Source organism: Petaurus breviceps, unplaced genomic scaffold (genome assembly GCF_028583685.1).
Source record: "Petaurus breviceps papuanus isolate PSGF00001 unplaced genomic scaffold, PetGlider_PUasm1.0 37, whole genome shotgun sequence".
NCBI lineage: Eukaryota > Metazoa > Chordata > Mammalia > Diprotodontia > Petauridae > Petaurus > Petaurus breviceps.
This window is the reverse complement of record NW_027186296.1, coordinates 11443847-11466685: the sequence shown is the minus strand read 5'-3', so window position 1 is coordinate 11466685 and position 22839 is coordinate 11443847. Positions and strand designations below refer to the sequence as shown.

General features: G+C 45.9%; 2 protein-coding genes across 14 annotated transcripts; one reads left to right on the top strand and one right to left on the bottom strand.

Annotated features, from left to right (window-relative positions):
- Positions 1-6: 6 nt before the first annotated feature.
- Positions 7-12032, bottom strand: BCL2L2 (BCL2 like 2). 8 transcript variants are annotated; one of them, XM_069097856.1, is made up of 5 exons: positions 11809-12032; positions 8382-8546; positions 7584-7668; positions 6673-7112; positions 3187-5955 (listed from the first exon to the last, which is right to left on the bottom strand). In XM_069097856.1, the coding sequence occupies exons 4-5, from the start codon at positions 7102-7104 to the stop codon at positions 5806-5808; spliced, it is 582 nt and encodes a 193-aa protein (XP_068953957.1). In that variant the 5' UTR covers positions 7105-7112; positions 7584-7668; positions 8382-8546; positions 11809-12032; the 3' UTR covers positions 3187-5805. The 8 variants fall into 8 exon arrangements, with proteins under 8 accessions (XP_068953962.1, XP_068953957.1, XP_068953959.1 ...); XM_069097858.1 differs by having other exon boundaries at positions 8382-8455; XM_069097857.1 differs by lacking the exon at positions 11809-12032 and adding an exon at positions 10697-10822.
- On the top strand, positions 11046-22252 carry PPP1R3E (protein phosphatase 1 regulatory subunit 3E). 6 transcript variants are annotated; one of them, XR_011170226.1, is made up of 3 exons: positions 11046-11625; positions 11895-14515; positions 19279-22252. XR_011170226.1 is itself a non-coding variant. In XM_069097853.1 (2 exons), exons 1-2 carry the CDS (start codon positions 11194-11196, stop codon positions 12315-12317), a joined length of 855 nt encoding a protein of 284 aa, XP_068953954.1. In that variant the 5' UTR covers positions 11075-11193; the 3' UTR covers positions 12318-15905. The 6 variants fall into 6 exon arrangements, 1 of the variants encoding a protein (XP_068953954.1); XR_011170225.1 differs by having other exon boundaries at positions 19255-22252; XR_011170229.1 differs by having other exon boundaries at positions 11074-11625; positions 11895-12412.
- Positions 22253-22839: the final 587 nt, after the last annotated feature.

Sequence of the window (22839 nt, the reverse complement as noted above, 5' to 3'; positions counted from 1 at the left end):
GGGGCTCATTAGCCAAGCAGCCTGCCCGTCACCAGTCGCTCGGAGTCCATTGGGTAGAAATACTTGGCAATCAAATAAGATCACGCCTCTAGGGCGGGGCAAGCTAGCCAAATCCTCGAATCTCGGTAAGGGAAACTTGCCTGTCAGTCAACGTCGGTTCCGCCTTCTCCCGTCATTAGGTAACAATCCTGCCACGCTGTGACGCCATCCCCGCCTCTCTCTCCCTATGGGCCGCGCCCCCTCTCCGCACTCATCTCGTCGGGCATTGTGATTGGCCACTAACTACGAAAGGCGGAACGGAACCTCACGCACACCGCCCCACAACCCTATCCGAAGCTCGGCTGCCGATTGGTCCCAGAGGTTCGAATGGCCCAAACCTAGGTTACGACACGTGACCGCTTCAGCCAAACGGACTGTCAAATTCAGAGCACGGGACCTCGGGTCATATGATCGAATTCTGAGGGTGCCGCCATCTTGCTTCCTTCAGTCAGTCTGAGGGCAAGTGAACCCTGAGAAGGGAAGCTTTGGTAAGGACAAGATTGTAGCTTCCCGAGGGACGGCTGCTTGAATTGGAGCGTTTGTAAGATGTTTAATGAACCACAAAACACTCCATTCAGGGTTCGACCTGCATTCAAGAGTGACTGCTTCGCCTATTCCCTACTGCCCTGGACTTTCCAGGGTCTGTTGCTCCCTGCTCATACTTCAATAAACCTCTCCTATAAACATGAAGCAGAAACCAGCAAACCAACTTAGCCTGCCACTGCCCTGTGAAGAACTGCCACATTTTCACTTTGAGAGAGTAAGGAATGCATTACCCTAAGAAAGGTTGTGGGCTGACCATGAACACCTTTCAGCAAGCCAGTGGCTCAAGATCCATCTTAACATTCAGAAAAATGGGAGATGGCAAAGTTGGAACACCACGCCAGAGACAGGTGGCATTTACAGCCCTACATTCCTAGGTTTAATATGAAACCTTACTCTCTAAAGTTTCATAAACTACCAACTCCTTTTCTCAAATCAGACTTCCCATTCCCTGTCAAAGTCCTTCCTCAGAGGCAGACATCACTGCTTTGGTAACCACTTCAAGTACAAGGCCACACTATGATGGCAGAACTAAACCAGACCATCAAAGAGGTTTACTGGGGTTGTAGTGTTTTACCTTAATACAGTATATAATGTCTTTATCCTACTAAAGCCCCAATCCAGGGCCTACTGGTAGCATAGGATGATCAGGGGTTCTCAAATACCTGAACAACAGTGTCCAGGCTCTGTAGGATCTAACCAAAGTAGAAAGGCTCTTAGAATGGGTCTGACAAAAGGATGTGTGGGTCAGCCACAGACAAACCTCTGGCCAAGTCTGAAGAGGCTCATCACCAGAAAGCTGACTACCTGGATAAATTTTCTTGGCCTTACCTAAACTCATGAAGACCTACTAAGATGATATAGATAGTAAAGGAAGAAATTAGAAATGAAAGCCCTTAAAATTACATAAAGTTCATCACCTTGCACAGCTTAGCACGATTGGCACATAGTTAGCACCTAATAAATGCTTGATTGATGTACCAATCAAGTACCTTAAAACTTAAGAATAAAATTAACCTTGGCTATAGGATTGGCTTGGAATCCAAACCAATCTAAACAAAAGAGTTCACAATATAAAACAAGCAGGGAAAGTAGAAATGCATTGGTTCTGAAACAGATACGCTCTTAAAGAGTATAATTAATTCGGGAAAGTTTTACTCCTCACTCCCTGTTAAACCATTTATATCAGAGAGAAACACTATGGATGCATTGAATGTATGGTACTGCAACATTACTAAGATACTACTTTTAGGTCAACACCATATGAAAAACCTCAAAATGGTAACCATGAGACTTTTACTTGCCTATTTGATTACAAGGTCCTTAAGTGTAAGGACTATTTTATTTCATACTTGTATCAATAGCTTCTAGAACATTAGTTAAGCACTTGGCTTAACAAATGTTTGTTGAATTGAACAATTAATGTCGAGAAATAAACACTTTTTGGGGAAGTGAAGAGGTCCTGAGATGGTAGAAAGGTGAGAGTTGAACTACAGGAGATAGAGCTGGTCAGATATATAGTGGAAGGTTGTTGTTGTAAGCAACAGTTTTAACACTGGGGAAGCAAGAGGGGGCAGATGGTCAAGACAGGGTAGAGGAAAAATGCAGGAGGACTTGGCTGGAATCTGAAGTTTGGGAGAGTAGATGAGGGGAAGCAAAAGAACTCCAGATGGGTACTAGCTGTTTTTTCAGTTCTCTGGAGAATAGAACACAAGTAAAATTTTCTGAAACTGCAACAAGAGGCAGTCAAGATAAATAAAAGGATTTCCTGTGGTGAAGATTAATGTTTGGAACTGGGGGATGGAAGAAGATAATACACTATATTACATAAAGACTAGAATCTTGTTGCCTGAAGATTTTTTTAAATTAGATTTTTGTCAGAAATGTCTTTGAAAAAGCCCTGCTTAGAAGTAGAGGGATAGATTATAGTCTGTGGCTTACATGTAAAATGACTAGGATCCACTGATTCAGGGAACTGGAGAAGGAACAAAAACTATATTTTTTTCATAACTGAATTTAACATTTTTTTTTTTAATTCAGACTGTGATTTTCATTGGTATGGGTGAAAAAACTCCCTCAACTAATGCAAATGGGCAACTGTTCTGAAACCTATATAGTCTCAAGAGAGTTTCCCAGGCCACTAAGAGGGTTAGCTGACTTGCCCCGAGTCACAAAGAGAATATGAGTCAGAAGCTAGACCTGGCTGAATCAATCATCTTTATGTGTTGTACCACTCTGACTCTAAACAGAATATTCAGGCAAAATTCATCTCCCAACTGAAGTTTAAGGCCTGAGAACCATAGCTGGGGAGGGGGGGGGGGGGAGGAGAAGATGAAATAGAAAAGTATGCTTGGAGAAGGCCGGGCCTTGCCCAGGCCCTTGTTGTCAGAGAAAGCCTGCCTTAGGTCGTATGGATGGAAGGAGAGGGCCTGCCATATTAATTCTTGATCGGAAACCCCCGAGCTTACTTGGGGTACTTCCCATGTCCCTCTTGCCCTAAATTCCTTCTCCTAATAAAATCACTGAAAGTTGTTTGGAGTGAGGCCAGTATCCACCCACCCCATCCTTCCAGTTGTAAATGCAGAAGTCACAAACCCTGTTCAGTCCTCATTAAACTTCTGGATTTTATTTTTTAATACGACCATTACATATTACACAAAAATAAAAGTCAAATGAACCCAGTATTTATAAATTATTAAATAAAAATACATGAATATATATTTATATTTATAGAGCTTTTTTCTTTTCTTCTAAACTAACCAAATCCGTTCTCGCATTGTTTTCTGACTTGAAAAAGAAAAATAATGTATGTCCTGGCAGAAGTGGGGAGTGGGATAAGCACTCTCAGGACCTAGCTGCCCCACCTCCACTCCTCCCATGGCCTAAGCAAAGCCTCCCACTTGCCCCTACGGGCTCTTGGGAGCAAGAAACACTCCCCTCAGCCTCTCCACCAAGTTTACCCTTTAGAAAATGGCAATTAAATGTGTTTCCCCCTACTTTTAATGAAATGGACTTAAAAACAGGGAGTCACACTCAGCCTGCTTGGCTAAGAGACAACCCCCAGGAACTGAATAGCCCCAAATAGAAAAGTCCCTGGTTTTCTGAAGGAAAGATCTCAGGGGCTTCCATTGCCCCAGAAGGAGTGTCTGGCCAAAACTGCCCACTGTGGTCCCATGTAGCCATGCTTCCAGAGACCAAGTCTGAGCATCCTCCCCTTTAAACCAATAACCCCTGCTTCCATCCAGGAGCAGGAGCCTCATAGCAGTGCGTTTTTTGTCCTTCTGACCATGGTTCCTGGTACCCCTGTTATTAAAGACCCCTAAGGGAGCTAACAGAGGCCACAGGTTAGGAGTCTGTGGTAGAGGGTGGGGGAAAGAGCTGCGTTGTAAGGGAAGAGGAGCACAATCTCCAATTGTGAGCTGTTGGTTGGTCTGGGTTTGTCACTGTTAAGTCAGTATTAACTGCCCTTCTCTCCATGCTAACCAACTGTGACTGACTCAGTGCTTTCTGGCTCATGATACCATCTCACCCAGTACAGTCTCAGCAGAATGTCTGTCACCTCCCCTACAAATTCCTCTAAGGAACACAGCTTTCAAAAGCAAAAGTTTGGATTAAACACCTGAGGCCAAGATTGGTCCCACATTCTAGAGCAGCGCAACTAAGTTGCCACATTCTGGGACCAAGTAAAAGTCTCTACCCAGAAGAGCCAACTGTGTTCTAGATGAGCAAGTCAGTGCTCTGGATCACAGGCAGGGTTCTAGAGCACAGCATGTCTGGAGTCAGCATTTAAGAGCAGCAATTTTAGCACCTTGGAAAGTGCAGCAGCAAGGTCTGGCTCAGGGCCATGCATCCAGAGGAAGGAAAGAACTCCTTCCTTCAAAGAAAAGAGTTATTTCTGGATCCATTGTGGGTTACAGAAATCCAGCATTCTCACACTAAGAGATGCAGACAGTTAACACCCATGCAACCAGCCTGGCTTCAAAGCATACATAAATGTTTCTAGATCATGGTATGCACTCTAGAACCCATACACCTGGCCTTTGATCTAGCAGCAGCAATGCCCACCACATGGAATGGGTTGGCTTCTAGAGTATACCCTACCCCCACCCCTGAGTTCAGAGCTGGGAATGTCCCTCTCAAGGCATAAAGACTCAGTTTCACTGAGGCTTAGTGTTTAGTACACAGAGCTATGTTCTAGATCAGCATCTGTGTTCACACTTTCAAAAAGGGAAATTTCAACCCCAATTTAGTGTTTAATTTTGGGTAGAGAGGTCCCAGAAATAGGGAACCTTTCCAGGCACCACTGTACCCCAGTGGGAAAAGTGGGACATATGGTAAAGCGTCCTTCCTTCCCAAAGCTCCTTAGCTCTGCTTTGTCCAGAGCCCTAGAAGGGGCAGCAGCAAGTGCTAAAGGCATGGGGAAGGGGCTAATGAGGGAAACAAGGACAACTACAAAACTGAGCCATCTCAACTAGCACACATTGCCCTCTTACCCCAAACCCTGCTTACTACTTTCTGCAGAACAGCCTCAAAATTCTCAGTCTCTAGTGTCCCTACCCCCTACCCCCAGCACTGGGGCAACCAAAGGGAGATCTAACTCCTCCTGTTCATTGCTAGGGAAAGTTATTTTTCCTTGAGGAAGAATTCCATCACCACCCCAGGTACACAAAGCTTACAAGTGCACACATACACACACATCCAAGCACCCCACTTGTAACACCCACTTCTCACTGCAAACTGAGAACCCCAGGGTACCCACAGCCATTCCAAAGAGCCTACAACTTTCTCCCCAAATCTTACCTATCCAATGAAGACTTCGCCTCTCATACAGTTTTACTGCACTCCCTGGATAAGTCCATCACCCCCTAGTGTTGCAAATCCCAAATTCCCTAGAGGGTGAATTCTCCATACCACTCAATTTATGGGTATTGCCCTGTAAAACCCACTCAACCCAGGCCCCAATCCTGCTGTGACTCTCCCTGTCTTACACACATTGACTTTCCAGATGTTTTCCATATTTCCTTGGCTCAACCTTCCAAACTCCTGCCTGACATACAGAGTTCACTTATTCCCCTCCCACCCCTCCCCACCTCCCCCATTCCATCCCCTTTTATCCCTGTCCCTTCCCCATTCATCCATCCCACCTCTCCCAAGGGGTTCTCTCCATTCTATCCTACTCTCTCCTTCCCACAGCCACTCTAGACCCAACACTGGGTTGAGTTCTCACTTGCTGGCAAAGAAGGCCCCCACAGTCACCAGAGCCCCCAGTGCCACAGCCCCTGTTAGCACTGTTCGCACTGAGGCCCAGTTCCCCTCCCGCAGACGCCTTGCCTCCTCCAGGGCCCCATCCCCGTACAGAGCCGTGAATTCCGCCTGTGGGAGAGAAGGGAAGTGGGGAAGAGAAAAAGGAGAAGGAAGAAAGGGATGTTAGGAGAGGAGATGGAGAGAAGGGGAGGGGAAGAATTCCAGTTCCATCTATACTGTAGCTGTATCCCACGTCCCAGTTCCAGCCTTGCTTGGTGTCCCTCACAAATACCTTGCTAAAATTCCCTGCTTCATGTGTACCCCATGTCTTTCTTCTTTGCAAAAATAATAATAATAATAATCCTTCTCAAAACTAACCTCTTATGCAGATTTCTCAAGTTAACACTACACCACTCTGGTCACAACTCTGGTCATATCCTCTCAGGACTTATTTTTAAACTTAAACATGAATTACCTTGGACCTCTCTTCCTTGCATGTATTCTTTCTTTAGGCTTTTTTCCATGTGTATTTATGCTGTCTCCCCCTTTGGATTATAAATTCTTTAATGATGGGATTTTTATATCTTCCCAGAGTACACAGAACTTCATACTGTGCACAGTAGTAACTCTATAAATGTTAACTAACATTGCCTCTCCACCCTAATGACCTAACTCCACCCAAACTGTTGCTCTTCCCCCACACCCTAGATTTACCATGCAATACCAACTACATTCCCATCCCACCAGAGACCAGTCCCCCCCCCCATCACAACTGCTCCCCCTCCCCAAGTGAAGCAAGCTTTTCTGGGGAATGTGAAGTTATAGTAGAAAAGGAAAGCCTCTTACCCAGCCCCCGCTGCTGTGGATCCAATCTGCCAGCTGGGTCTCTAGGTAGGTCACCATCCAGTCCTGCACCTGTCCCACCAGTGGCTCCATCTCTTTGTTGACACTCTCTGCACAGAGCGCTGCCCCAAAGACGAAGAATGCCACAAGACGGCCCCAGTTGGGCCCCCCCTGGAACAACTCATCTGAGACCTGGGTGAAACGCTGCTGGGCTGAGCCAGGAGTCACATGCAACTGAGCAGCCAGATCAGAAAATGTGCGTCGGAAACGGGACTCAAACTCATCTCCAGCAGCTCGCATGGCCCGGTGCAGGGGCTCAGTTGTAGGACCCTCTCCTGGGCCAGTTCCACAGGCATAGCCCTTCTGCCTTAGCTTGTAACCCACAAAATCTGCTACCAGGGCTCGAGTATCTGGGGCTGAGGCTGGAGTCGCCATCTGGGTGGCTATAAAAGGTAGAGAGAAGAGAATGGGACATAAGCAATGCTCCACTATAGGCTAGGCATACCCAGACAGGGTTCAAATGGGTATTTTTCAGGTTTGACCAGCCTAGTGTGATGGCATGAGCCATGAGGAACAGAAATAAGAAATGGAATAGAGACAATGAGATAATTAAGCAGTAATAAGGGGTCTAGATTTAGTAGATTTGGTCATTAAACTAATAAATATTACAAATAATAAATGAAATTTGCTGCTTCTCTTAAGAGTCATTAAGAACACCATCTTTCCTGCTTTTAGGGACCCATGGCAAGCTAGGAAAGAGCAGAGACTAGAATTCTCTGAAAGGCAGGGTGGGAGAAGGAGCTAGATTAATAAAGTGTACTAATACAGTGTATATACAGGCTGAAAAGGGTTAAAACATATTAATGAGGCAGATGAGGGCAGTGAAGGGTTAACAAGATATTGAGAACACTTACCAAGCCTGGGCAGCAGCTCCTAGGACACAGCGCTGGTGGCAGGGAGCCCCCAGCTAAGGCCTTTCATCCTCCCAGCTATGGAGCCCTGGGGGTGGAGGGTAAGGATTATGGTCAGTGGTCAGAAAAGCTAGGTGTAGCCCTAGGACCCAGACCCAGGCCCAGCCCCCACCCCTCTGCCAGCTGTGGTTACTGACTGAATCCATGTTTAATGACCGTTCTCCTCAGGAAGCCTCAGACAGAGGGGCCTCCGGTGGATAACATTCCCGGCACCCCCAAACACACACACATAGAACCCAACCCACAGGGCCTGCTCCTGCCCCTCCCTTACCCCCACCCTCAACCCCGTCTCCACCCCCCAGCCCGCCAGGTTAGGGATCTCACGGGTCAGGCCGCTCCCCAGGCTCTAGGCAGTTTCCTGGTGCAGGAGGTGGGAGGGAGGAAAGGAGGGAGGAGAAAAGAAGAGGGAGGGAGAGAGGGAGTGCCTGGCGCTTGGTGATGATGGGGCTCAGAGATGCGTCCAGAGCAGAGAGGCGGGGGAGGGAAAGAAACAGGGAAAGGAAGGGGGGGGGGGGGGGCGGTTATAACTAGGAAAGGAACAATCATCCCAAGAGGGTCTAAAAGAGAGAAAGGAGCAAAGCAGAGACATGATCCAGAAGAAGAGGAGAAGGGCTGGCAGCCTCAGTGACTAGGTTTGGGATGCTGTGTACGTCCTTTCCCCTGAGGATCAGGGAACAAGGCCAGGACCCAGCAACCAGCACCAGGGAAATTGAGCTATGGGAAAAGAGAAAGCTATTCTACCTGAGGGCAATTCAGTGTTTGCCAGGTGTTCTCTAGCGGTAATCTGAACTTGCTGAACTTTTTAGTAGCGGGAACTAGTGGTAAAAAAGAAAGTAAGAGTGGTCCAAAAAACTGTCTATTCCTTGGTGGGCTGTTATCTTAGAAATGTAGAGCGGTAGTTTGATCCTGGGAAAGGAAATAATAATAGCCAATAACAATATGGCACTTTAAGATTTGCAAAGTGCTTTGCAATAATTACACATAAGTAATAAAATACATTATCTCATTTGATTCTCACAACAATCCTGTGAAAGATGCTACATGTATTACTCCCATTTTGCAACTGGGTAAACTAAGTCTTAAGATGTTAAATAACTTGTTGATGGTTATAGTTAGTAAAGGAAGTGGAATTTGGACCCAAGTCTCTCCTATCAAGTCCAACATTCTTGGCAATGAAACACAAGCTTGTAGCAAACAACAAATGAAGCTAAAGAAGCATGAAAAGTCTTCACATCTTTTTGATCTCTTTCATCCCATGGTCTTTGATGGGCCTAAAGTCCCAAGGAGGTTGTACAAATTATCACCCCTTCCCCACCCCCACCCCCCACCTCCACCTAAAGCAAAGGTTAAAAAGGAGACTCTCCATTGGGATTCCATTGCCACAGGAAAATCCCAGTAACTTTCTGGTGTACTCTTCCAAGAGATACCTAAGGATTTATAAAACACATGCAAAGCAAAGTTTGAACCCAGGTGGCAGTGGTGTAACGGAGAACACATTAGACTTAGTTTCTGGAAGATTACAGTTGAAATTCAGCCTCTGATACCTACTAACTATGGGACCTTAGACAAATCCCTTGCCTTCTATATCCCTTCTTAGTATTTATCCAGTAAGTCATAAAGCCAAGAGTGAATGGATAACAGATTCATTTAAGTACTACAGTATAATAAACAGGGCTAGATGCTCATGACATCAAGCAATTTATAATTTAACAATGGGCATATATGTACATAGAGTCAGCATAGTATTGGAGAAAGAGTGCTCCACCTGGAGATAGTAGGGAAGATTCTAATCCTGCCTCTGACCCTGTGTGTGACCCCTAAGTGTGCCTCAGGCAACTCCCTAGGTCTTATCTACCTTAAGAAATAGTGCATCTCAGTTGCTATCTAATTGTGGAAGGAAACCTGTAAAATGCAGCACTAGCCAGAGAAACAAATAATCCAATAGGAACTTATAATTTAATTAGAAGTAGACATAGTGAAATATATGCATAAAGCCAGATTAGTATAGTAGAAAGAATGATGGACCTAGAAATGTAGACAGGAACACATGTAATTATCTACTTCACAGTGAAGTTATGAGATCAAATGTGATTGTGTATCCATTGTGCTTTACAAACCTTCACATGCTACTACATACATGGGAGTTATTCAGACCAAAAAAAGTAAATGTTTTCTATCTGGGCACAAGGTTCAGCCCTCTGTTTCATAAAAAAGCTGCTATCTCCACAAGCCACCTACACTCTTAACTAACTTCACAGCTTCTTCATAATTTCCCCAAACCATAGTTCTGTGCTGAGCATTCAGTTTGCTTCCATCCAGTCTTTTGTGATTGAGGCAAATCAACCATCTCTATTTGTTCCTATTTTTAAATGTTTTCTTAATTGGCTGAGCCAAGCCCTCCAATCCTGTGTGTGTGTGTGTCCTGTCCCTCATGAAGCCTTCCTGGATATCACAGGTAGCTCCTTTAATCTCCCAGGTTTCACTTCTCCTCTGCACTTAAATCATTATTTTATTTATTTCTTTAACTCTTTCAGAATGGCATTATATTAGATTCCAAGTTCCTCAGGGGCAAGGGTTGTTTTTTTTTTTTAATGGTATCCCCTGAACCTAGCACAGCGCTTTGCACTTGGTAGGTGTTTAATGTTTGTTGAAGTGAAATGAATCTCAGAAATATTTCCAAATCCACAAATGGATTTGGGTAGAATTTATTTTGTTGTTAATTTTGTTGTTTTTAATTCCGTTGGTTTATTTTTAAGAAATAAAAATTGTGACAAGGTCTCGCTTTAAGGGAAGGGGCTCTCCTCTTCCAAGTATGAGAAGGCAGGAGGCACAATGGAAGACCCAGCAAGAGCACAGGTCCAAGCCACCCACTGGGCCCTGGGGTGGGGTCCGAGAAGCTTGGGTCGAAACCGAATTCCCCCTCCCCGCCCCGCCCAGGCTCACAGGCAGAAGCCAGAAGGGGGGATTCCTCTGCTCTGCCCCCTACCCTCCATTGCCCCGCATCTCGCCGCCCACGGGGATGGCTCTGCCAGGCTGACCCTGCCCAACCTTCTCACCTGAGGACAAGGACGGTGTGGAAGGGGAGGCAGGGGAGAGTGAAGACAAGGACGCTCGATCGCAAGGAGGACGTTTTAACCCTTCCCCCGCCGGTGCCCTTCCAGACTCGGGTTAACCCCCGGTGGGGCGGGGAGGCGACGGGGCTCGCCAAGGATTGGGGCCAGGCTGGGCCCAGGGAGGGCGGAGTCCCCGCCCCCTGGCGCAGCGGGCTGCGGAGACAGATGGGGAGCCACCTGTCAAGCGGGCTGTGGCCGCGGGGCACTGAGGGCGCGGGCCGCCCCGCGGTAAGCGCACGCTCAGAGGAGCCGCCAGCCCCGACCAGAGGACGCGGAGGAGCCATGAAGAGGGATGCTGGGAGCTGACAGCGGGCCCGGCCGGCTGAGGCGCGGGAGCTGGGGGCTCCCTCAGAGGCAAGCGCCCGGAAAGCCTATAGCTGGGGAGGCGGGCCGAGGCGGCGCCGCGAAGCGGCTGCCCCGCCGGCCAGGGCGGGGGTGCCATGTCTCGGGAGAGGCCCCCCCGCACCGACATCCCCCGCAACCTCAGCTTCATCGCGGCGCTGACCGAACGCGCCTATTACCGCAGTCAGCGGCCCAGCCTGGAGGAGGAGCTGCAGCCGGAGGAGGTGGAGCCGGAGCCCTGCGAGGGAGGCGGGGCGCGCCTCAGGCCTCGCTCCCGCGCCTTAGCCCCCGGGCGGGGCCGGCGGGCACGTTCTGCCCCCGCAGGAGGGGGCGCCCGGGCCCCGCGCAGTCGCAGCCCGGACACCCGCAAGCGAGTGCGCTTCGCCGACGCGCTGGGGCTGGAGCTGGCGGCCGTACGCCGCTTCAGCCCCGGGGAGCTCCCTCGCGTGCCCCGCCACGTTCAGATCCAGCTGCAGCGCGACGCCCTCAGGCACTTCGGGCCCTGCCCCCCCAGAACCCGCAGCCTCCAGGTAGGAGCTTGGGGGCCAACACCCAAGGGGGTAACAGAAGGGAGAGTGAAGTGTAGGGAAGCAGCCCACATCATTTCCCCCCCACCTCCTCCACACTGGCCCCCATTTCTCTTTCTGCATGATTCCCTCCCCAGTGCGCTAGGCCTAAAGCAAGCAAGCCCCGGACTTCCCCAGCGGACAGACCAGTGCAGGCTTCTTATTGGTCCAATGCCTCATTCTGACCCTGTCCTTTCTCTCTTTCTTTCTTTCCTCTCCCCGTGCCCCTGCAGGAGGCGCGCGCTGCCCTCGAGCCCGCCCGCGAGCCCGGCTTCGCCACCCGCCTGCAGGCCCAGCGCATATGCCTGGAACGAGCAGAGGCGGGCCCGCTGGGCGTGGCTGGGAGCGCGCGCGTGCTGGACCTGGCCTACGAGAAGCGCGTGAGCGTGCGCTGGAGCGCGGACGGTTGGCGCAGCCAGCGCGAAGCTCCCGCCACCTACGCAGGCCCGGCTCCGCCCCCGCCGCGTGCGGATCGATTTGCTTTCCGCTTGCCCGCTCCGCCAACCGGGGGCTCCTTGCTTTTCGCCCTGCGCTACCGCGTAACGGGTCTTGAGTTCTGGGACAACAACGGCGGCCGTGACTACGCCCTGCGCGGGCCCGACGCCCCCGGTAGCGGGAGTGACCCGGAACCCCAGGGCTGGATCCACTTTATCTGAGCGCGGAAAGGGAAACACAGAGATCGGGAGAAAGTGCGGAAAATGGAGGCAGAAACCAAAGGAACACGGGGTGTGGGGGAGCCAAGCCTATAGGAGTGAGAATTGTGGGAAATTGAAGCTTCATTGGCGGGAGGGGCGGGATCAAGGAGATAGCTCTAGCGCATGCGCAGGAGAGTAAGAGAAGCCAAAAGTTAAAATTTCGAAGGAAGGTTGGATGAATCCAGTGGGAACGGGGGAATATTGAAGAGACCAGTATTGGGGGAGGGGGGGGCGGAAAACGCAGGTAGACCCTGGGGAAAAGAAGGCATAAGTGCTATTCTCAGCAGGTTAAGGCAGGTCATTTGATAACAGCTAAAAGGGGCCTTCTTACAGGTCCTCTAGTCTGACCCCTTCATTTTGGAGATGAGGTACTGAGGCTTTCACAGGTGAAGTCTCTTGCTCGGGGACCCACCTGTTCTGTCAGTGGCAGACTCCAGATTTGAACGAGGGTTCCCCAGACTGAGCATTCTTGCTACTGTAGCAACCTCCCCTAAAACGTAGATTAAAGGGGAGGGGTCTGGTGAAGCCTCAGAATTGCTTGAGTGTGACACGCACGTTGGGGGAAGAGCTCCGGAAGACAAAAAGGCTCCTTTGGAGTCCCAGAAGATTCCTGATTAACTTTCTCCACCAGCCCCTCCAGCTGGGCACAGAAAGGGGAGAGAATTTAGACTCCAGAAGTTTGGCCCTTCTAAATTAAGTCAGGAGAAGGGATGGGCTTGAGAGGATGAATATAGAGGGCACCCAAAGGAAGTCAAACTCTCAGCTGTGGTCGTTGCAATTTTCCATCTGAGGTTATCCAGCCCTGCCCTACCTTCCATTTCTTTTCAGCTGATCCCTCCGGCATGACCATTTCTAGTGGATCCCTAGGGCCACATGTTGAATCCCCTTTAGAGTGACCTGGTCAATTGTCTGCCCCTCAGAATTTACAACTTAAGGCAGCCCTGCTCATTAACTCTCCTTGAGGCTTCAGAGTATGTTGGCTCTGGGAATTTGAGAGGTAGGCAGACCAGTTCTCAGCCCTCAGTAAAGACTGGGACATCCAGACCTTGTCTTCCAGCCTTGCTTTTCAGAAGTGTTCTGTTAAAACTTTCAAAAGTATATTTTAGATATACTTTGCAGGAGGAGGAATTTGATGAAGAGAAAATAATTGTCTCCATTTTACAGAAGAGTAAATTAAAATAGGAAAAGCGGACCCCATGGTCACAGGAAAAGAAACTCTAAGCTGGATAATATTGTAGCTACCATTTAACTTTGGGAAACTTGTTTTTTCATCTCTAAAATGGGGAAGCTGAATTAAATTACTTTTAAATTTTAGTTCTATTTCTGAAAGAGTAGCAGAGCCTTGACAAGATACCAAAGACCCTCCAGCTTAGTATTCTAAATGTAAAAATTGAAGCCTGGGCATCTCACCAGTCCTTTGGGTGAATGCAACATCTGGGCTAGGTGTGCTAGAATAATGGAACCAGTCAATAACATGTAGACTCCACAACACCTCTTAGCCTTCTCCAAAGAGCCCTTCCTTGTCCCTTACTAGCCACTTACTATCTTTATAGTGCTTTCAGGTTTCCCAGAGTGTCTTAGGAAGATTATTGTCCCTGAGGGGGAATGCATTGCTCAGAAGCACCAGGTACTAGATGACTGAGTATTCTGACTCCTTAATAAGGGATGGTTGGGGCAAGTAAAAACATCTTAAATCTGTTAACTAAGAATAACAAAGTATTCTGAAAGGGGAAGTGCAGAATGTAGAAACTGATGCATAATGCTGGGAAATGGAAGGAAGGACTGTCTCCATCTTGCCCAATCATAATATCTGAACAAGCAACTCATACTTGGGAGTTTTTCCTTCCTGCTATTCTTTTCTGCTTGCTTCTTGCTTTCTTAACTCTTTGCTGTCTTTTCCCTTCCTTGTTTTTAACCTCTTCCTGTCTCTCCTCTTCTGTCCCTGCCTCCTCTCTCTTCCCCTCACCCTATCTATCTCTTCTCTGCTTTTCCTTCTTCCTCCAGAAGGAATGAAGAGCATGCTTGCTGTTCTCCCAGACTCTGAGCCATTTGCCCTCTTCTGTCCTCAGACCTCCTCTTGGAAGTCTTCCAGAGGAGAGGTGGGAAGAAGGCAAACAGCAGTTTCTTCTTGGTGACCCAGAAGAACCCTGTTTCCCCAGGTAATCAGCTTTTTCCCTCTCCACTTTCTTTGGGTTCTTCAGATTTGGGGCATTTACTGACTCCTCTCTATTAGCCTTCTATGTTGGGAAGGAGGGATTGTGGATTCTGATCAGAATAGGGGCTACCATAACTCCTTTGGTCTCCAGCCAACCCTGTACTCCTCTGAGCAGAAGTCAAAAAGAAACATCACACTTGTAAAAATCCAATACACAATCACCCCCATTTAACAATACATAGTACAAAGATCAATGAAAAACGTGTTAAGGGAAAGGGATGGAGAACAGAGGAAAGGGCAAAGCCAATAAGGACCAGGCACATTTGAAGCAATTTCATATGTGTCATATTCTATAAGTAGATGGTCTTTGGTTCTGATTTCCCTGCATTTCTCCATGTTATTTCCGTAGATATGGCTTAAAGAGGTCAAAGGACTGGGGGAGGAAAGGAGGCTTCTATAGTGGGACTTCTCATGAACCTCAGCTGCTATCTCCTCTCAATCATGGCTATAACAAAGCCTGTGCAATGTTAGCAAATGTCTTGCAGATATGAATGAAACTTCATGGGTCCCAGGTTCCCTTCCTGATGTCTTTATCCCAACATCAGCCTTCATAGGAAAGTTTCCTCCAACCTTCTGCCCTGGAGATCTCTGGGCTCCAATCTCTCCCTCCAAATCTTAACTTTGCAAACGATAATTTGCAAGGAATATTCTTATAAATAGCCTAAGTACTTTCCTGCTTGGTTGGGTCAGAAGCTATGTTCATAGGAAGCACAAGGATAGGGCATATGCTAGAAGCCAGGTGGGATTAAGGCCACTTTGGAAATCTGCTGATGGGTGGGTAAGTGTAAGACCTGATTGAGGATGGGAGGACCCAGTGGAACCCTAATGGGCTTGAGCTCCCTCCTACAAGTGTTCTCTTTAGCTCAGGTTCAGCAGAACTCAATGACTCAGTTTCTGTGACTCCTATTATCTTTTAGAATTCTAGGAAGCTGAGCAGATGTCTCCTATGCCTCCTCAAAACTTGCACCCACAATACATGTAGTCATAAATTGAAGTGATGACTTGGTTTCTCTCCTTCCTGGGTTAGTCTTAAAATTCCTGTGCCTGCTGTACATTTTTTAAAGGAATATAGTGTGGACCCCAGTGCTTTGAAGCTCTCTGGGAGGGTTCAGTGTGTAGAGGCTCTCTTTGGGTTGTGCTGTTCCCCACCTGAGCACTAAAAGATGAACACACCACTACCTACTGGACTGGACTCTCCATTTTCTCCATCCCCATACCCTCCCATGCACATACTTCATATAGTAGCACCATGGATTCTACCAGTCCCACCAACCAAAAAATGTTAATGTGTATATCTATCTCCCCCCACCCCTACCCCCTTCTTTTTCCAAAAACTTTCCTTCCCATTTACTTTCTGCCCACATCCTTAACAGGATGACAGGCAGGACTATCCATCCCCAAAGGGAAATCAACCACTAGCTTCTCAGGGCTGGCCCAGCCTAACTTGAAATGGAAGAGATTTCAGAGTATGGTAAAAGGGAAAGTAGCAGGGACTAGGTTATTTCTCTTAACATTAATAATATGCCAAAATATATGATGAAAAATGCCAAGCAACAGAAACTACTGCTATACTGAAAGGGCATGTATTCATTCTTGAACAAGAGGCTGCAATTTTAGGAGAAAGAAATATGAAATGGTTGGAAAGGGGGCTCCTTTGTGTAACTGAATTCCATCACTTGTACCTAAATTATACCCCTAAGCCATCTGGAACTTCCATTTTACCCCTGGTTTCCAAATTTTGTTTTTTCTTGTATAGCTTACAAGAGACTAGGTGATAGTTATTATCACTGAGTCTCAGAATCACAAAATATTTTAAAGCTAAAAGGGAATTTAGATTGTCTAGTCTGGCTTTATAAGTTAGGAAACAGGTCTGGAGAGGTTTAGTAACCTGTTCAAGGTCACTCAGAAACTAATGGTCGCACTAGGGCAATAACTTGGGTCCCTGACTCCCAATCCTGTGTTTTTTATCACTTTACAGGACTAGATTTTCCCCAGAAAATCCCTGGCCAAAAATAGCAAACTCCTAGCTTTTTGACAAAGTTAAAATCAAACATCTCTCTTCAAACCTCATCTTTAGGCAACAATTTTCACTGTTCCCCTACTAAGCTTCCAAATGTTTCTGTTCAGCAGACTTTATTAAGCATCAAGAATGTGCAGAGCATTGTACTTAGTGGCTGGGGGGCAGATGGGGTATATACAAAGTTCAGATAGTACAGGGCTCCTCCCTGTACATGTGGAATTTAGGCTGGGGTATGATACATAACAGCAACAACCATAGGATAAAGCCGTCCTGTGCATCACTAGAGAGTTGCAACCTGGTCTGAGTTGCCAGGGAAGGATGTGAGGGATGGTGGTAACCACCTGAGACTGGGGGGTTAGCAGAAGATCTGGGGAGGCTTTCTGTAGAAGGTGACATCTTACTGGCCTTGAAGGATACATAGGAATACAACAGGTCTAAAGGAGTGCAAGTAGGGAGAATGACAGACATAAGGAACTGTGAGAACAAAGGTCCCCAGACAGTCAAGTATAAGATAGAGCAAGCAACCAGTTTGACTGGAGTATTCAGTTTGACTGGAGTATGGTGTATGTAGAGGGGAATGGTATGAGATCAAGCTTAGAAAAGGTAGCATGACACCTTAGATGACAGGCAAGAAGGAAGCCTTTGAACAATTCTGAATAGGAGTGACAACTAGAGGATAACTTGAAGGAAGAGAGAGGCAGAAAAACATGTTAACATATTTAGGCAGGTAATCATAGGTTAGTAGCAGTGGAAGAGAAGAAGAATGCAGGTGATGCTACAGAAGAGAATTACTTAGTAATTGATGGCCTGTGAGAGGTGAGGAAGAGAAAAAAAATTAAACAGATGGTGACAAAACAGTTATCAGAAGAAAGAATGGGTTTAATGGAAAGAAGTTTTGGTGAGTTTGTTTTGGGAGTGGGTTGTTTTTTTTTTAAGCATGTGGAGTTAGTTTGTGCTTGAACATACCTATGTGGAACTCAAAGAGAAGGGTCAGGGTTTGAAACATCTGGGATTCATCTATATAAGGACCACATTGTAAGCATTGGAGAGAAGAGATATGCATGGTGAGGCAGTGTAGCAGGGAGAAGGGAACCAAGTATAGAACACTGAGAAATACTTCCTTAAAGGGTCAGGAAGGAGAGAGAGAAATGGAGCCTTTCAACTGAAATTCTATGATTCTGAGAGGAGAAGAATCAGAACAGTGTGATATCTAAGAAGCAAGGGAAGAGAAAATATCTAGCAGAGACTGGGTAGTAGCCTGAAAAAGTCAAAGTATATAAGTACTACCATAATAGAAATGAAGGTAAACTGAGGCAGTAAAGTTCTAAGCATGTTCCCTTTATTAGATTGGCATTTGCCAATAAAAGGGATTATTAATGGATCCTCAATAGCCAAAGACCTCAAGTTGGGCACAGTAGGATCTTTTATAGTAATAAGATGACAGCAGAATCTCTGAGCAACACAGGTATGTCTTTTGATTGACTAGACATTTCAATGAGGATGTGGGATAAATGTTGTCTTAGCTCCTCACCTTTACATTCCTGGAAAATGAGATCAGTTCTCAAGTGATAACAGTCTGTAAGGATGGGAGTTGCTACTACAGTTGTGATTGATGAGCTTGACCTTTATGATGCAAGTTTCTCCAGAAAGTATGAGGGGAGAGAGAGGAGATGAAGTTACTAGTGTGGAAGTACAAGGCTTGAAAATAGAACTAAAACTCAAGTGACCTGAGGTTACCTCAATACATTTGCAAAGGTAAGGGATTTAGACTCACTGGGAAAGAAAATATTAAATCTATGCTGACTTGATTAAGTTTTAACAAATAGAATCAATCAATTTTCACTTTCACAAGACTAAGAAAGGTCTTTAGGTTTGACATTAAGTCATTGATAACCTTTGAGAGACCACTTAGAGTTGAGTTGTGTGGGGCATAAAAAAATGTAAGAAGTTGAGGAATGGTTCCTATCAAAACATCAGATATAAACAACTTTTTGATGAAGATTGGTAGAGAACCAGGAGAATGCCCCTATGGAGGAATTAATTACGTAAAGAAACAATGGCATAGGATAAGAAGACTTTATTATAATGAATTATAAGAATGCTTTATAATCTGGATTAGTGGAAGGAGTTGCCCAAAGTAGTAAAATCATAGATCCGCCAGAATAGTGGCAGTGAATGGAAAGAGACAGATGGGGTGATAGTTGAATTTGCAAGAAAGGTTAAGGAAAGATTTGGAGGAAAGGACCTAGAAAGACTTGAATATGTTTATAGTCCTGAGAATGAAGCAGTGGAGATAAAGAGGTAGGTGGGTGTGTCTGTGTGTTTTGGGACAAGGGAGTTGGTTCAATTATTGGAGCAAGGTCCGGGAAGAAGCTGGGATAGAGAAATATAAGAAATGGGGAAAAGGAATCAAGGTCACAACTAAAAAGACTAGCCTTTGCAAGTAGTTGGGGATACAATTTCACTAAAAAAGGATATACTGATTCCATTCCACAAATGGGAGATCCCTTTGGATGGCCTCCATCTTCCTATTGAAGTAGCAAACTGTTAACTTGGTTTTAAAAGGTCTGATGGTTTCAGAAAAAATCATAGAATGTTCACAATGGGACATATGATGTTAAGAAGTAGTAAAATGAACTGATGAGTTTTTCCTCTGCCCTCAGCCCTTGCCCTCCATTTTATTGAAGGTGATAATGAACAGTGAAGTTGCCTGAAGACTCTGAATCCATGATTCTGTCAGCAACAGATGAGAGGAGATTAAAATCGGCTGAATGTACACTTTCATCCTTACCATGCCTTCACATCCCATAACACTGCCTCCAGTTCCAGCATGACAATACACCCCCAACCTCTATATTTCCCAGTCTTGCACCTGATTCTGGACCACCTGTATGAATACAATGCCTTCCCTTACCTCTTTTCCAGATTAAAAAAAAAAACTTATTTTTCTAACAAATAAAAAACAGTTAAAATGGAATCTCTGAACCATCTGCATAAGCAGATGTGTTCTGGGCCTAGGAGAGGGGATTTTGTTGGAGGTGGGGAAAGAGGCTTCCCTTTGTCAGAGATGGGGCAGCATCTTTCTACCACCTTTCTACTTAGACTTTTAAGAGTCCCAACAGAATCTCTTTCCTGATTCATAACGTCATGCAAGGTGAGGGTGAAACAGAGTAGGGAGTGGGGAAAGTTTAGCAGAAGATGAGGGTCATAGTTGGACACTTACGGTTTTCCAGGATCTTTCAGGCAGTGGAAAAGCCAATAGTGGACAACTTTGGCTCCTTTACATACATCACCAGCTGCTACTGCAGTCACAGGAACTGCCTTGGGAAGAGCTCAGTTTAATTCTCAGAGCTAGCCCCCCAAGTCTTGAGCTAGTTAGGGGAAGGGTTACATCCTGTTCCATTAGTCATGGGGAAGAACAAAACCTATCTCTTTTCAGCCATGGGCAGTCATGAAATGGGGGGAGGGTAAGAAAGAGCATAGCAAAGATGGTATAAAATCCTGTCTGCCCTGCCCAGAATGGGGTAGCAATGAGGAGATTAATAATAAAGGGAGAAAATGAGCTTCCTCCCCACCCCCATCTTGGAGTCTAACTCCAAGATTTTTTTGTTGTCTGGGGTTTTTTTTTTTTTGCTTTTTGGAGGGGGGAAGGCAGGGCAATTGGGGTTAAGTGACTTGCCCAAAGTCACACGGCTCTTAAGTGTTAAGTGTCTGAAGGCGGATTTGAACTCAGGTCCTCCTGGGTGCTCTATTCACTGGGCCACCTAGCCACCCCCTAACTAGATTTGAGTCCAGAATCGTCCTACCCCTGGAAGGCCCTGGATCAAGAATAATCAAGTGCCTCCTAGTTACATCATAATGAGTGAGCTATGATGTCACTAGAGCTTGTGTCCCCTCCCCCACCCTTTCCCATCTAGGTATAAGTAAAGTCTGATATGCAGAAGGATAAACTGAACATGAGGAACAAAGACTCAAGGAGAGGTGAGTGGGGATTGCCCCATGATACCCCATCCTCCTGGGCTCTCCACCACACTCCAGCTTTTCCACCCCTGTCCACGCCACCCCCCTATTGCTTAATTCCTTCATGCTTCTAAAGTGCATCTTTTGCTTTCCCAATCCTCCTTTCTAAAAATAAGTAACTTCTCCAGCTTCCACTAGCTCTGTCCCTTCATGCAATCAAAGAGAGCATACCTGTGGTCAATAGAATCTGACCAAACTAATGTGCAGAGTACATGAGCAAAAAACCAAAAACAACTGAAGGAACATGAGAAAACTGGTCAAGGTGAGGGTGCAGGAAAAATTTGATTTGCTTCCATACTGATTTCTAGCCATAGGAAAAGTCTGCTAGAGAAGGCCCTTTAATGCTTCAGTCCATCCAGTCTTTTTTGTGCTCCCACTTTCTTCCCTCCTATGGGAAATAATTTTTAAAAGAATAAAAGGAGCTTAACTCTATGGGTTTTTTCCACCCTCCCCTTTGTGGACTATTTCAAATCTAGCCTCAGACACTGTTACCTTGAGCAAGTCACTTAGTAATTTGCCTAGTTCCCTCATCTGTAAGATGAGCCGGAGAATGAAATGGCAAACCACTCGAGTATCTTTGCCAAGAAAACCCCAAACGGGGTCGAGAAGAATCAGAAGATTGAGCAACGACTCCTTTGCCACCTCACCCCTCCTTGGTCTTTCCAGAGCTAGCCCTTCTACCTCTTGGGAGCCACAGAGACAAGATGATTTCTGAATCAGTTTAGGTTGAGTCTTTGTGAAGTAACCCACCCTCAAACTTTGCTGCCCTAAGGTATTCTCCCCAGGGCTAATTAGGGGTTGTGGGAAATCTCCACAAATTTGTTTCCTTTTCACCTCCCGGTCTGGTTTTATAGCCACAGTGACATGTCTTTGCTGGTCAATTCAGGTTTGTTTCATTTAGGTCCTCTAGGTTCTAAGACTACAAATTTAAAGCATCTAGTCCAATCCTTTCATTTTCTTGCAGATAAGGAAACTGAGTCCCAGAGTGATTTGTTCAAGGTCTTCTGATTACAAATCCGGTGGCCCTTTCCATGCTTTACTGGAACCCGAGGGCTGTATACTACTGAGAATCTTAACTTTACCATAATTTACCATACTTTAACTATTACCAACACAAGCCTGCATAACTTAAGACAAATGTCTCTGGGCTTCCCTCCTGATTGAAAGTGATATCATTCAGGGCTCTAACCTGAGGGATGGAAAGTTTCTAGGCCTTTATTTCGGATTGATTTTATGAGGCTGTGTCCCTAAAAAATAATATTACCAAATTTTAGTTTGAAGGATGCCTACACAATATATACTGACTGGTGGGCAAGAGGGGGAGAAAGGGGATCATGATTACATATAGTTGTATTTCAAGATTCTGAAACAGGACCCATGGCCAAAAACAGGCCTGATCCCCCACGGTTTTGAACAGTTCCCTACAATCAGGATATCTAATAACCAAAAGTACTCTAGAACCTGAAGTAGACCAGTAGAGCCTAAAATAGAAGCTGGAGGTCTCCCTTGTGAGGGAAGAATTGAGGCCTATGTATTGAATAAAAAGCATTTCACCTCCCTGAGGTTATTCCCTACCCTTTAAAACATAATTACTCTTACTAACTACTTAGCAAGGTGGTTATAAGGAAAATTCTATAGAAACGAGAATTAAGGGTACAATGAAGAGGACCCAAATGGCAAGAGATTAAAAACAGTACAAGGAAAGGTGTTATGTAATTTAGTCAGGGCAAGAGGGATGGCTGAGTTTTCTGGACTTGTGGAGTCAAATCAACATGCAATTATTAAGCACCTACTATTCAGCACTGTACTAACTGTTACAAATAAAAGCAAAAATCAAGCCCTGCTCTCAAGGAGTTCATAGTCCAGTAGGGTTTGGGGAGGGAGTTCAAGGAGAAGGAGCACAAATACATTTTACTTAGGACAAATTTGAGATGATCAGAGGAAAAGCACTAGTGTTAAAAATAATCTGGAAAGGCTTCTTGGAGGAGATAGGATTTTAGTTAGGACCATGTCTGGGAAGAAGACTGTTTTAGAACAAACTGAAAACCCAGCAAGTGATACATTGTGACCTAGCAGATTTAGAGCAGAGGTTGCCAAACTTATCTGGTTTTCCACCCCCTTAAAAAAAAATTATTGCCCCCCCAAGCTACTTTATTTAACCCTTTAACTTTAAAATAAATTACATCATTTCAAAAAATATATATATTTTTAAAACTGACAGCTTAAAT